The following is a 15,895-nucleotide window of genomic DNA, read 5'->3' as shown; positions in this document are numbered from 1 at the left end:
TCTTTAACCTTGAGGTATCTGCAAGGCATTTTTTTCTTCTAGTGTGCCAGACAGCTGCTCTGAGTGGATCCAACATATAGCAAACATGTCAATATACAGATCATTATGCAGATCTAAATCCACCCAGTGCAATAACATGTTCTTTGTTGTTATGAGAGGAATGGTGACTCTGGAGATGCCTTAAAAATCATGGCACACGTGATGGATCTGGATGAGCGCTGCTGGACTGCAGCCACATTCAGTAGCTGCTTTGGACTTTTTTTAATAAGGACCTGACACAGATTAAAATGAAAAGACACATGATGACAGGGAAGTGGCTCTGTTGGGAATAAATAACAACACTATGCGAAAGATGTGCTGATCTTCTGGAAGACCTGGGGCTCTGGGCTGATGTTACTGGGGGTGATGTGGTCCAGGCTGTTTCATTAGAGGAGTTTGGGAGGGAGCAGCATCACCGTGTTTGTTGACATCGGCTCTGAGCTGCCCGGAGAGCAGCAGGACCTGTCTGGAAAGCAGACCTCTCATCGGGGTGGGGTGTGCTCAGAAAGAGCCATTATTGGCAAAGTGAGAGAGTTTTCTTGTGGTGATGTGAGCGAGCTACTCTCTAAAAGTAGAACTAGCCACAATTGTTTTTTGTATTAAGCCTCGTAGTTCCTTCTTTGTGTTATGAAATCGTGCAGCGCTGATGGTAACATACTGTACTTGTTACTACTGTACAGAATTTCAGGGTAGATGGGAAGTTGAGTAACCTCATGCTCTTCGTTAATAGAACCCTTTTGAACCTCATGGATCACAGGCTTTGTCGTCAAAATGGCTGTTTTAACCCCTGGGCAGGAAGACAATAAAGAATTACAACAATTTCTGCACCTTCAAGTGTTTTCTTTCAGCAACCAGTGTAAGGGGATACTTTTTATTTTAAATGGAGAAGCTAAAGCTATCCAGAATCTTCATCTAAGATAAAGCTTTGCGTCTCCACTCTGAAGTAAAGGAAATAATTTTCACTGAAGTCAGGAGAGGGGAAACAAAGAGAAATCATAACTGGCTTTGGGAAGGCGCCAGGAGTGCCCAAACCAGGAGAAAGGTGAATGGGAGTTGATTTCGAGATTGCTGGTTAGACATTAATGGCAAGCGGTCTGTCCTGATCCTCACTGCAGCGATGCAGATGAGTGCACAGGCTGAGCAAGTGTCTGTTGCTGGGCAAAGTCTGGTTGAAAAGGCCTTACCTAGACCTGAGAAGGGGTTGTGCTGGATTGACTGGTGACTTGAGCTGCCTTGTCCAAGGCTCTTTGGTCTTGAGAGAGCCAGATAGTTGATGGTTTCTCCATCTTTAACTTCTGGCTTGTTGAGAGGGTACTGAGACCATCCAGTGTAGCATGACCTTTTAATGTTACCCAAAAACGTAAAGGGCCAAAGGCAAGGCGTAAAATGTGTGGGATTCTTCAAGAAGAGCCAAACCAGTTGTTTTTCTTTAGAACTTCTAAATGGAGTAATTGGGAGGAATATGAAATTTGGAAGCAAGAGCTGCACCACAATGAAATGGTTCCTTGTAGGAAATGAATTCTTATTAAAAACAGTGACAGTGCGAACTGTCAATCCTGCCCTCTAATGCTATAGTATTGATAACGAATTAACTGCTATGAATATATGTACAGCTAGGACATGCTGTAGCAGGCAGGAGTTGTATTATAGTCTGAATGTCGAACAGCCGGCTTTCTGCTGATTTGTGTTTGTAGCATGCCATTTTTCAAAGAGAACAGTTCCTTCAAAACACTGAAGGGCAGCAGCCAAGTCCTTTTAGGAGCAGCTAGTGACCTGAAATAACTAGTTGATATATAAAAAGAATAAAGACCTGCTGCGTGCAGTAAATGATTATTTGATGATAGATGATGATTAAGTAGCAGGTGTTTCTCGAGGTGTCAAGGCTCTTCTCCATATCAAAATGCTTTTTGTGATCAAAATGAGCCTTAGCAAATCACAGTTAAGGTCAAGAAGCAGCCACTGGATCACTGTACTCTGTGTCACACACAGCCTTGCTTTATCCTGCCTGATCTGTGTGTGCCCAGTGGTTCTTTAAAGAACTCAGTTTCTCACTTAGAATAAGGGGCTTAGTTTAGAATAAGCCTGAGAAATGATAGGCAGTTTAGGAAAATGCTTGGAAATTTGTAAGCAACTGAATGAAAGCAGCATGAATTTGGCTGGTAATTATCCTGGGTGTTCATAATCTACCCAGGACCCAGAACTATTAGGGCAGCGTAATAAACAAATGTTGCATTTTGTTCTCTTAGTAAAATAAATGCATGATAGTTAATTTCCAGTTTCAGTGAACATGAAAAAAAGGTAAGTTATACTAGTCATATTAAATAAGCTTTATAAGCTGGAATATCAAAAACTGTTAAATGGTCTAAAGAGCATTTTGTGTGCACTTCATTCTGTCTGACAGAGCAGTTTATACTGCAAGTCCGTATAAGCTTTCTCTAAAATGGGATCCCAAGAAAACACAGCACAGCCAAATGGAAATTGTAGTTGCCTTTGAGCTCTGATTAATTTGTTTTTTCATGTAATCCTTTTCAGGGCAGTGAGAAAAACGTGAGAAAAAGATGATGCACTGTGGTATAATTAATTTTTGTGAACAATGCAAACTGAAACAGAAATCTCTTAAAAAAAAATCCATCTGCTTTATTTGGAACAGTTTTTTCCAAATGTCAGTGTGAACCAAGATGCTTGTCCTGTTTCATGTTTGGGTCTCTGCAGTTCTCATTATATGCATGAAGGTCTGCAAAAAAATAACTCACTTCATGAACTAATAAGTCCCTAAACACGTCAACAGCACGCTCGTCTGTCATCCATTTCTAACATTAGAGCCCACTGGAGTTTCTCCTTTTCTGTATGAAGGGCGTGATGTTTCATAACTGTGGCAAGTGAGTACATACTTTTGCCATATAGTTCTAGAAACATCATTGATTTATAAAAGCATTAAGTATCTAAAATAAAGTAACTTTCAAGCTGAAACAAACATAAAGCTAAAAGCCATACGACTTTTTAAAGCCCAGCGCCAGAGTAGACACACGAACAGATATATAATGCTTTAGTTAACAGTTGCTGCCATTTTTCTTACAAATTGTTCTTTAGGGTATTGTAACTCAGCTGTTTTTAAACCCATCACTCTGGAACCGTGCCTACAAAATGTCAGTGCAAGTGCAAGTTTTATTTCTTTAACAAAATAAAGGGCTTGGAGCAGTTAGGCTTTCTAAAATTTTATGGCAGTAAAATAAATTTTGCTGGTTTTGCTGTGCCATAACAGGAACCATGCTGTTCACCTTGTCCTGCCGGCAGGTAGAGGCAGAAACCAAAATAGTTTAACTGGAAAAACATTGTATGTTCTAACTTGCCTTTTTCTAAAAAAAAGCCCGAAGTTGATGTGTAAATATGTTGCTGTGCTTTGGGCAGGGGGCACTGTCCCCTGGGGGTGGATGGAGGGGTGGGCCTGTCAGAAGAAACCTTTGGGAGCTGAGAGCAAGACTTGGGTACCAGCTTGTTAAAAGAATTTAGTCTGGGATGAAGTTGTCTGTCCTACAGACTCAGGAGGGAAGGCCACGCTTCTGTGCATGTGACCAGTACATCTCTTATCAGAATCTGTTATCTTGGCGTTCTTTAACATCCCCTCTGTCCCATCTCACTCCTGAAGCTGGGCGGTACCAACCCGTTCACCTGTTTCAGTGTTTTCCTGAAGTTAAAGCCTTGACATGTGTTCCAGGCAGTCAGATGCCCTTGTTCTGTAGGCAGTATATACACAAACCAGCATTTTGTGTCTTCACTGACCATGATGGCCAAATGTTGCAGTTGGCCCACTAGTTTTGGTGTTGGTTTTCTTTTGGTTTGTTTTTAAGGGTATAGGGAATTAACTTTCTTGTCCATAACTGCTTCTAGTGCAGCAAGTCACATTTTAACAGCCTCTGTTTTCAGCTTGGATCTTTACAGAAGGAAGATTAGGTAATAGTTTTTGTAGAAAACATCTGTTTTTTTGACAAAGATCTCACCCTGTTCTGGTGGTGTTGTTTTTTTTGGGGGTTTTTTATATTGTCTCTCTAACAAGAAAGTCCTTTAATCTTTTAAAGACTTAAAAATCTCTAAGTCCTCGTTGGGTATTAGAGTTGCTGTGGTTTTAGCATGCTCATGTTCTGGATCCTTTGTTAGCTTAAGTTATTAGCCGTAGATAGTGTTGTGGGATGGAAGGACTGCTTTCTATTGTCAGCAGAATTTCTGAATCTCTGGACAATTTGTCTGGGTTAGAATTCAAGTTTTTTGGCTCCAGTGTTTGTTTAGACCTTTATATTGTCTGAGGAAAAGATGTTGTTAAAATAATTAAGCCTTGCATGCATAAAAAGAGAACCTTTCCACAAAATTGAATTGCTCGGGGTTTATTTAAGTTTTGGGTTGCTTAAATAAATTGACATTTTACTTTGGTTGCTTACAAGTAACTTGCTATCCCAGGGAATCTTTTTTCCATGTTTTCCACAGAAGACCAGCTCTGAGGGTTTCCAGGAATGACTCTCAGCACTCGTAGCTCTTTGTTTTACATCAAAGTGCATTTTATGTGTCTAGTTATTACATTATTAGTAGACTTTTCTTGCAGCCCCTTTACAATTTTTATTGTGGTATGTGTCTAATATGGAAAGAGCTAATATATAGTTTTATTAAGGAATAATCCTTTTGGTCATTGTTTTCTTGAGAGCACATTGAGTTCAGTCCACTGTTTTCAAGGGAAATTCCTCACTGTGATGCTTGTGTTCTTGTAAATAAGTTTATCCCGTGTTTCTTAGAACTCAAGAAACTTGTATCTTGGTGCCAAAAATCAGTGAAACTTTGTTTCACTGGCGCATACAAACAGGAATTCAGTGCATTAGCTGCAAGTCCAAGCACTTTCTTTTCGTGCCACTCACAGTTGGGGCAGAGCTGAACAGTTTTCCAAGGATTTGGTTCTGTTGCTGATCTATTGCAAGACGAGCATTTAAGAGCTGGGGCTAGTTTGGCTTGTGACCCTGGGAAGAAAGAGATTTGAGAAATAAGTTGCAATTTTTTGGAAAGTGTTCCTCTTTATGTGCATGTACCTTAGGGAGCTTGGGGGTTAAATCAGTGGGTCACTCTATGTATTACCTGACTTGTTTGAAGTTCATATGGCTGAAACGCTGGTCTGGTCACACATGCCATGGTATAATTTGGAGTGTGCAAATACGTGTGGTTTATCTGTATGTTCCTCAGTCTAATGTAGCTCTTTTCAGTAGCAATAATAAAACCATATTTATCTGTCTGCTGCATAATACAGATAGCTTGCATCTCTGTGCTGCTCCTGGTAGTGTTTATAGTGATAGGTTAAATGAGATGAATATCCAATGTAAGTTAAGTACTCATTTCCTATTTTGAAACTGTGACTTAATTAAGAAGTTAAAAATGTTACGGCCAGCAGAATCTCTTAATTGCATTCTGATTTCGAAAGGCTTAAAAATGCCATATTTACTAACTTCCTTTTCTCCTTTTACATTTTCAGTTTGCGGGCCAAATGTTGACATTCGCAATGATATCCATGAGCTGAAACGTCTGGAGAACTGTACGGTAATCGAGGGTTTCCTTCAAATTCTGCTCATCTCTAAAGCAGAGGATTACCGCAATTTTCGCTTCCCAAAGCTGACTGTCATCACTGACTATTTGCTGCTGTTCCGTGTGGCCGGCTTGGAAAGCCTCAGCGATCTCTTCCCCAACCTCACAGTCATTCGTGGGAGGAACCTCTTCTACAACTATGCCTTGGTTATCTTTGAAATGACAAATCTTAAAGAGATTGGGCTTCACAACCTGAGGAACATAACCCGCGGGGCCATACGGATTGAGAAGAACTCTGACCTGTGTTACCTCTCCACAGTGGACTGGTCTCTCATCCTAGATGCCGTGTCCAATAACTACATCGTTGGGAATAAACCTCCAAAGGAATGCGGAGACTTGTGTCCAGGAACAATGGAAGAGAAGCCATTGTGCGAGAAGACTTCTATTAACAATGAGTACAACTACCGCTGCTGGACCACCAACCACTGCCAGAAAAGTAAGATTTGAGTAGTTGTGTGGTTTTGTTACCTCTTTCTAAAGGAAAGGTTTAATTCCGTGAGTTTATTTTAAGCTGTTTAGCAACTTTTATTTTAGTCGTGTGTAGTCCACATAACGAGTTATCCAGATACCACACAAACAGATTCCTCTCTAACCAGTAAAGGATCATCTCACTTGATTTAAAAAAAAAGTATTAAAAAAACAAGAAACAAAATACAAACCAAACAACTAAACAAACCCCAAAACAAAACCATGACCAACAAAACAAAAACCTCACAACAAACCCCACAAACTTTCTGGGTTACTTGCCCATGGAAAAGATGAAAAGTAAGTGTTGAATTAAAGCCATTATAGCAAAGCTGGAAGCAGTTTTACCTCCCTGGAGGAGTTTGGCAGGAGGTGGCTGTCAGATGCCATCTCCTTCTCCTTGCTGGAGTGATGTTACATGTGCCGGAGTCATTGCCGAGCTAGAACTGTGAACTGGACTTGCTTTGACTTTGTTCTTTGCTTCCCTTGGCGTGCACCTTCAGAAATTCCTGAAATGGTAAATTCTGTACCTAAGAACTTTTTTCCTGAAATAATTTTTTTTTTCTCCAGTACAGTTTATGGTGTCAAAGAGTCAATGGGTGTCTTGACTCTCGGTGAAATTATCCTTGCTGGTTTTGTTCTTCTCTGGTATGACGGGGTTTATGTCTTTCTGATAGCAAGTATTTGCAAAAACAAAACCTGATCTCTTCTCACTTTTTAAAAATAGAGTAAACAAATACATAGTTTACTCACATAACATGATTACATGGCAGGCTTTTTGAGTTCATCCTGTAACTTTACGAAAGCTGAACCCTGTGATATCAGCAGAGCTTAATTACAAGCAGTCGTCACTGGGAGGAACAGTTCCTAAATTCCACTTGCAGTCTTGTCCAGAGCTGCTCTAACTATAGGAAACACCAGAGTGTGAGAGAACATGGGAAGAGGGCTGTGTTCAGGTTACCTTCATTTCGGGCTCCTGTTTTTTTTATAACGTGGCTCATCAGTTGCTTGTGAAGCCTGCATGTTTAATTAGAGCTGAAATTCAAGTACTTTGTAGGGCAATTTCAGTCAACACGTGCCGAAAATATCTCTGAAAAAAGGCATTTGCAGGGCTAAGCTTTTATAAATAATTCTTACAGGAAATAAAGTTTGTTCCTAGAGAAGAAAAGAATAGAATAGTTTGGGTTTGACGGGACCTCTGAAGGTCAGCTGGTCCAAAATCCCTCAGCCTGTTACCAGGGGGCATTGTGATTTTTGTCCAAGGTGAGGGGGGTTGGCTGTGCTGCTCTTTTACCATGTGTTGCTGTGAGTCCTAAGTTTTTTGTAACAGAGTTACAAAACAGAGTTACAAAACACCTTTTGCCCAGGTGATTCCTCTGCAAACTTATCGCCTTCAGTGCTTTGAATGGATGTAACTAGAGTGTTACTTAACGAGATGTAACAACTTACGTGCTTTCCGTTTTGTGCTCGATTTGGACTAGGCAAAAATAGCAAGCTTGTTGACTTCTAGGGGAATGTTAAAATAATTTGGATCCCAAATGCACATGAGATGAGATCTCTTTAAGTAAGATGAGGTCATAGTTATACTGTGGTGGCAATGCTTTTAAGGCAAGGGTGTAGGTAATGTTTTTATTTTCCTATGTGCTTTCATCTTTCTTTCATGGGAGGCTGTGAAGAAGAAAGCAAGTATTGGAAATGAGCCTTGAAAGACTTGTTAAGAGCATTACACTGTGGAGGAAGAATGTATGTTTAGAGTATCTTAGGATGCAGAGAGTATAAAGAATTAATCAAGCAATATAAAGCGAGAAAGTTGGACCTATTTAATCTGTTGTGATAAGCCACTGACTTCAAGGAATAAGACTTTAAATTTGCCAGCCATTCATAAGAACAAACAAACAAGCTTCACAACAACAATAAACCCCTCAAAAGCACTCCTGTTCTGAGGGAAAACAAGTGCAGTTGTTCAAAAGCTTTCTGCGTATTCTGCGAGATTGCTTGGACACTTGGGCAATGAACTCCTGGTCTAGAGAGGACTCTTGCAAAACAGAATTACACAGGACGTGAAAAAGAATAGAAGCAAGGACTTCTGAGTGTTTAAATCTGCATTTTCCTACCAGTAGAGATAGGAGACCTGCGTTATTTTCCAGGGAATATTTTTCTAGTGTAGTATCTAATTTAACCCTGACATTCTCCTTTTGCGTCACAGTAATGTTAAACTGAAAATGTCTTATCACTCAGGGTTTCTTTATGCCTTTTTATTTTCTTTAGTCTGCTTCTGTGAAAGAGTGTGCATTAAATCTCTTTTGTCCTTGTTTAGGTTTTGTGCTGAAAGATACCAAGTTGGTGGGTAAATGTTGTGTGGGAACAGTCAGTACTTCAAGTAGCTTGGCTTCTGTTTAGTTTTGCCGTTGAGTGGAAGTTGGTTTTTTTCTTTTTGCTCACAAACAAAGGAAGAACCCCCTGCTTCCTTCGATATAACTTGTACAGGAACAGCACAGAGAGGAGAGAGGGAAGGATATGCTGTGTTTGACTTAGAATAATCCAGTGACATTTCTGTAGCAGAACAAACCACAAAGAACCCGTAACTTATTTTTTTTTATTTTTTTAAGATTCAGGGTGAAGCTTCAGTGGCTTCTCTGTCAGTTTTGCTGCCCTGGTTTCTGTGTAGTGCACATTCCTTTACCTTGGAATGCCCCAAGGCAGCAGCTTCCCTAGTCTGCTCCCTTTGGAGCTGTGGCGGTGTTGGGGCTGGCACCCCAGCATCTGACTTGCACCTACTTTTCTTCTGGCACATCACATGCCAGCTGTACTTCACTTGGCTTGCAGGTCCCTCGAGATAAAAGGAGAGTAGTGAAGTTGTTTGCATCGGTGGTTGTGCTTTGGGGCGCAGGTAGAGATGGAAAAGATAAAAACTGAGCGTCCAGACATACAAGTAAGATTATGGCTTTTTTTTTCCTGGCGGTTTTGACCGCTAGAAATGTTTATGGAAGCTGTCTGCGTCTTACTCAGTGGCTGGTGTGAGAACCAGAAAAGCTGTTCCTGTTGTACATCTTGAAAGAGACACACTTGCTTTGCCTGTTGGTGTAGAGAACACTTTTTGATTTTTATATTCTTTGTGCTGGTGACTAAGTTCTGAGGTCTGCTGCCTTAGTCACTAGGCTGCTGTGAGCCTGCAGAAACCCAATTTAAATTACAGTCTTGAAAGCCTGCTTGGAAGTTCAGGATCCCTCATCTGCCATAACCTCTGTGATATTTTTAATTTTAATTTTTTTTTTTTTTAAAGTCCACCTACAGCTTCCTAAGACAATTTTGTGTTTGCTAGGGCCATAAGAAGTGAACTAGACAAACTGTTTATGTGGGAAAGTAATAGCAAAAGTAGCAGTGATCCATCTATGAGATGTGTGGTGTACAGGTGCTTCAAAAGAGGTGAATTTGACAAGAAAAACAATAGCTCACGTAGATTATGCTTCACAATACAACAGAAGAAACCTTTCAGCTTCCAAATGTGTGAAACTGAAGAGCACAGAAAAGGCATGTGAGGATTTGGAGGCTGATTAGGAAGCAGATGGCAGCTAAGCACAAAATGTTTTTAATGAGAATGTATCCTTATTCCTTTCTGAATTGGTTTGACAGTGTCCTGAAAAGATGCGGTGTATGGGAATGGGGAACAGGAGGGAGAGAATGACAGTGGGTGGGAAGAGTGGTCCATATGTACCTTCTACTAAAATGTTTAAACATATGGAGACAGTAACATGATGTATTCTCACAAATATTCGGAGTCTGCTCCTGTTTGTTTACACGGAGCTCATAAGATAATGCAGTTGAGTGGTATCGTGTGACATAACTTCATTGACTTGTGCGGTGCTTACAGTGGGTGCCATCTGGGAATCTGCTCCCTGTTGATTCAGCACAGTAGTGCTGGAAACCGTGTGCTGGGAGGTTTTATTTTCTGTTTCCCTTCTCTCCTTCTTTTCCCCCTTTCTGAGGACTATTAGTTATATTCCCCTGTCCTTGTGAAATATTGAACATATGTGAACTGTGTAGACATGAAGAGAGACAGGAAGAAGTTGGGAGCCAGAGGTGCCGAACCAGATTGTGCTTATTTTGCTTTAAATTACATCTGCATGCTTTTAAGTTTGTGTGTGTGTGTTTTTCTTAAACCTGAAATATAGTAGAAATTGTGTATATCAGCAGAGGACAACATGTTTTAAAATCTTTATTCTTCTAGCAGGCAAATTTGTTGTAATATAACGGTAGGTGAGCCAGTCCGTGTAATGTCAATCCTGCCTTTGGATTTAAAAAGAAAAAAGTCATATAAACCTGAAGATATTTTGCAATGGACAGGTTGTTTGTGCATTTGGTTGGTATACAGACTCCCCAGCAAATAAATACCACCTGAAAGGAATAAACAGAAGGGTAGACAAAAATAAATAATAAAGGCACAGTTGGTGTCACTGAGTTAAAAAATCTGGAGCACGTGAAAGAAGCGTTGTTAATGTTTTCATTCTGAATGAAGTTTTTTCCTGACTTGCGCTCTCCTCCTGAGAAGCCTGTTCTTCAGCCAAAGGTTTCCCAGAATTTTTATTATGGCTGTGAGAGCATATTTAATTAGTAAGCTGGAATGGCCACAGAGCAGTTTAGGCCGATCTGCAGTTAATTACTGTACCAGTGTTTATATTCTAAGAAAAGGGCTAAAATTAAACAAATGTATGCTTGCCATTTTTCTTTGTTCTGTTGCAAAATGCCATAACCTGGGAAGGATCCTGCAGCCTGCACTAGCCACCAAAAACTAAGTGCTAATGTTAAATACTCATCTTGGCTTCCTAGTTTCTTTTGGCACAAAGATGTGTAGTGTTTATGAGAGGACTTGAAATCTGGAGTTTCATTTTCCAGTATTAAAAGACTTGAAGCAATTAACTGGGTCCATCAATGACACTTTGCCACAGATTAAAAAAAAACAAAACAAACCTTTAAAAATCCTTTTAAAAATTCAGACCTCTTCCCCACTTTTTGGAATAAAGACTAAAAAAGTTAAAAGTATTCCAATGGTTTTTAAAAAGACTTTTGTCTTTTCTACTTGCACGTACACACACACTTTTCTCCTTACAAATCATTGTATTTTGCATTTGCTTGCTCGTGTTTTCTCTTGGTCCGTCCAGAGCTGTGTTTGTGTTCACCAGGTGATGTGTAGCCATATTCTAGTGACCATCCACGCTGTTGGAAAAGTGTATTTCTTTTGCTGGTGTTTTGGATAATGAGGAGGGTAAATCCATGTGTTGAGGAATGATACAGTAGGTATTGCTGGCTCTTTAGAGAATTACCTTTTGCGTCACCTTCTTGTGCAGCAGTACCATGTTAAATCTATGAAATTAAAGATGCATCTGAACTTGAACCAGATCTTCGGTTAACCTACTTAACGTGGACTTCCAGGCTCCATTGATAAATATCAGGCAAATGTTTGTTTATAAAACAGACTATTGTATTGCATAGTTAATTGCATGTAATGTATGACTTCAATTTTCTGATGAATTTGCAGAGCAGCTGGAAGCAGTGGTACAGGGGAAAATGGCAGGGAGATGTCAAGTGCAGAACCATAAGAAAGCTGTTTCTGCTGTGTTCTTGCAAACGTTGCAGCGACAAGGCAAACAGCCTGGCTTAGCATTTTGCACAGTTTTCTCTTGGTCTCTCTTATCCGAGTCTGGCTTGCGGTGGGTTACTCGCTTTCCTGGGGGTTTCTGCTTTGCCTGTTAATGCTTGTTTGTGGATGTCTAATGAGGGGGGAACTTGAGCCACAGTCCTTTTGTCTTGGCGGGGGCTCCAAAAAGATCTGTCCTCCACCCAGCTGTCCATTTTCATGGAATGTATAGAAATAAGTATTTTTGTGATAACTGATCTGCAGTTGAATTTGGCTGAAGGAGGTTTGGAGGCGAGCACTGAATTTTCCTTTTTTCCTTCCCCAAACACACATGGATGTAGGAATGAATTGTTGTTAAGCATTTGCATAAGCTGTTTTCATATGGCAAACAAGTTTTTCGGTGTTAAACACTGATGAAACAACCTTTGTTTAGCCTTCCTTCCCACTAATAGTGTGATTTCCTTCTCAAATCTGTTTATTGCTCTGAGATTTAAGTTGTAATAGAAAGATGCTCAGATAATAGTGTGTTAATACTGATGGTTGAATTGCCTTTTTCTTCTGAGCTCGACTCAGCCTGATTCAGTTGTTGACTGTCTCTTCCTCCCCCTCCCCAGCAAAGTTTTCAGCGTTTGGAATGGAATGTGCATGTGCTGTCAGCCGAGTGCTAAAAATGATTTAGCAAGTAGTTTGCCCACCATAAAATGGTGAGGGGCTGAGGTGCCCATAATCTAGATTTTTGAAGCTAGAAACTGTATGCCATTCTCTCGGTTTTTTGTTTGTTTTGTTTACTGTTTCTTGCTGAGCAAAGTGTACTTGTACTTACCTGCCCAAAGCGTAGTACCAGATGCCCTGGCTAATTATTAAATGCATTTGTATAGCCCTTGACATTGTAGGCGAGAATGAACTCAACACATGACTTGAAGGTCCCTCTTGGAAAGGCTGTTGTTTTTTGGAGTTTGGTTGTTGATTTGCATGCTTAGAGGGATTCGAGAGGCAACTCAAAGTTCTCCTTGTTGCTAGTTACTGTTCAGCTTATGCTCTTAGGTGGATCAGACTTCTAGTTTGTACACCAGTGTGACCTTCCTGATGTGTTTTTTCCTTGTTGCAACATCATATTGGGTTTATAGGCGCTTAACTGTTCCCTTCTTAATAAATAGTGCTGTATAGCTGTTGAGACTCATCTGTTCCCAGCATACTCATCGTCCTTCCGTAATGGCTTCTCTAACTTTTTACTGGCCTAACTCACTTGAGGGGTCTGTTCCTCTCCTGCACTGTGGTTGATGTGTGGGGGATATATATGGATGATTAAAGGTTATAGTTTTGGGAAATGATGCCATTTAAGAAGCATGTTTGAAGTGTTCAGCGCGCGGAGCAAGTCTTTTATATCAGTGCAGGCCTTGGGAGGAGAAGATGTTTTTCTATGTATAGAAACTTCCGTATAGGATGGCAAAAGAAGGTTGCAGGGGGTTGCCTGTCTCTTTAAGTGGGTTTATAATTGGCTAGGAATTTTTGTCAGCTTAGTCACTGCAGCATTCAGTGGATGAGGGAAAAAAAACCACAGGCCCCAACCGTTACAGGCCGTGGATAGGCTCTGTCATCCCAAAGGAATGCATGTGAACAAAACACTTTGTGCAGCGCAACCGTTGGCCTAAACAGTATTGCATTCTTAAAGCAGGCTCTGAGTCACATGGAGCAGATGGATTGTTTCACTAAAATGGAAGTTATGTATCACTGAACGCTCCAATCGAGCTTTTAAGTGTTGTTCGAATAGGTCACGATAGGCGGGTGTGATGAAGGGGTGTAGAGGTAAAAAAAACCCAAACAACAACAAACCAAAACAAAAAACAACAACCCAAAACAATTAAAAAGATTCTAAACAAACCCAACAAAAACAGGTCCTTGTTCTGCGGTTGCAGTAGTTTTTGTGGCATTAAAAAGGCAGGAAAGTCTTTTGCTTTGTTAATTACTGGTCTGGTGCACTGGTCTAAAGATTTCTCTCTGGATTTTGAACAAGCGTGGCCTTAATTCCAAGGTACTTTGTGTTTGTCCAAACAAATTCAAAGCAAGCACTGTTGGGGGGGAAGAAGACATGAAAAACACCAAACCAAACCCCAAAACTGTTGGCTCTTCCCACAATGAAACCAGCTGCTCAGCTCTATTTTCGTGACCCTGCCCAGACTTTCACCCCCAAACCTCTCTTGCATTCATTCTCTCTGGTGAGCACAGTATATTGATCAGTGAGAATCGTAGCTCTGTCTCTGTGGGTGGCATTACTCTTTATTTGGCTCCATGTCTTCCCTTTGAGGGATTCGAAAGGATCTGATAGGAGTGTTGCCAGTCTCCAGCCTTCAAAGCATGCAGAGGAGGAGATGTGACTTCTGGCTAAACAAATTCAGAGCTGTCAAGTGCTATTTTTAAAACTTTTTTTTCTTGCTGTTTTGTAGGGAATCCTCGTTCAGGAGTGGTCTGGGATTTAATGGAAAACCCAACCTCCAGTTGGTCGATATTGACATCTGCTATCATTTGGCAGGCTGTTGCTGTTTGAGAGAGGAGCGAGTTTGGAGGTCTTAATCTGGTTATCGCTAAGGCGGGTGTTTCAGAATTAGTGCCTCCCTGTGTAGTTTTAATTGAATCTTAAATCATTATAACACAAAGGGGAAACATTGACTAAGTTCAGTTCCATCTCTGGAGCTTTCCTCATGAAGGCAGCACATGAATAGGAGCTCCCTTAGAGAAGATGCTTTACTTTTTAAGTGCCTGATGAAGGCTGTTTGGCAGAATCAGAATTGACTGGGCCATGTGAAACACGGCATGCAGAGCCGAAATTGCCGTGAGTCACTGTCTGCTCTGTCTTTTGTGATCTGAAAGTCTGGGATAAAATACTGCAGTGGGTGTTACAGGTAAAATCCAGTATGCAAATACTTAATTCAGAGATGAAGCGTTCTTCCTCTTGCACTCGCTGCGGTTGTTTGTCTGTGTGCATCCATTTCTCTTCTGTAGAAGGGGAATTCAAATAATCACTAATACCTTGCTCCAGAAACTGAAGAGGGTGATGGCAGGGAAAACAAGTAACCTTTCCAGCAAAACAGCTGTAGAGAGCTTGTTAAATTCAAGGGCTGGTTTAGGGTCAAGTTTTTTAAAGGAGAATATAAGTAATTGGATTATATCTTACAGATGGAAAAAATAGTATTCTTCCTAGGCAAAGGCTTTATTCTTTTCTAAACTTCGGAAGTGTCTTGGTATGGTTAGAATTGCTTTCACGTGGCAGATGATCTTTTTAGGAGAAACGGAGGTGAAATTTAGGTGAAATGGAGGTAAGAGAGAGGGCATTTTTGGGGTGGGGAATGCAGTGCAAATCTTCTGGTATGGCAGTGCCTGGTGGAAGTGGGAGGTCTCTGGAATCTGTGGTGGTTGCAGGTCCCAGCCTCTCTGTCTACTTGTGGCTTGAGAACAGGGCTGGCTGGTCTAGAAGAGACATTTTGCTCTGAACTGCCGTTGCTGTAGCGTGGCACTGTTTTTGTCACTCTCAGATCTGTGGGCTGTACCTGTGCCGCGCTCTCAGGGCTCTGGATACAGCGTCCACGTGCTTCCCGGTTAGACAGATTCAACAGCATGCATGTACTACCTGAAAACTTCAAGCTGTGAAGCTTTCTTGCTTTTCTTGTCTGCTTACTAAATATTTATTAAAATGGTATCTGGCCTGGGATGAGGGAGGAGGAGGAAATAGCTGTTGAACAACACAGGGCTTACCAGTCATCATGAACGGTGCAAAGCTCTGCACAGATCCTCCAAGAGATGTACTTTGTTTACATTAGGCGTCATTAATAAACAATATCTGTAATAGCGTTACTTCAAGGAAATTGCTTAGCTAGAAGTAAAAACGTTTGCTTTTCTGCATGTGCTGAGTGGGCTGCGTGATCTGACCTGTATGTGAGGGTGCTGTCTGGACAAAGAATGTCGTGAGCAAGAGGACAGCTATTTTGCAATGTTATCCTACTCATTCTTCTAGTATCCAGGAGACACTGCAATTGGTGCAAATAACTCCATGCCATGCCTGGTTAAACAAAGTGTCTTAAAGAAGGAGTTAAAAAAAAACCCCAAACCCCTAAAATGACGACATCCAAACCCCAAATCTTACTA

At 40.8% G+C, this 15,895-nt stretch overlaps 1 protein-coding gene across 4 annotated transcripts in view; it reads left to right on the top strand.

The window, feature by feature from the left end:
- The window catches only part of IGF1R (insulin like growth factor 1 receptor), a 170,221-nt gene that overhangs the window by 22,384 nt on the left and 131,942 nt on the right, over positions 1-15,895 (top strand). For all 4 annotated transcript variants that reach the window (XM_065076665.1, XM_065076664.1, XM_065076663.1 and 1 more), the window contains exon 2: positions 5,546-6,091. In XM_065076665.1, the coding sequence (XP_064932737.1) occupies positions 5,546-6,091 (546 nt within the window). The remainder of the gene's footprint in view (positions 1-5,545; positions 6,092-15,895) is intronic.

This window comes from Columba livia, chromosome 11 (genome assembly GCF_036013475.1).
Source record: "Columba livia isolate bColLiv1 breed racing homer chromosome 11, bColLiv1.pat.W.v2, whole genome shotgun sequence".
Classification (NCBI taxonomy): Eukaryota; Metazoa; Chordata; class Aves; order Columbiformes; family Columbidae; genus Columba; species Columba livia.
This window is presented reverse-complemented; position numbering and strand designations above follow the sequence as displayed.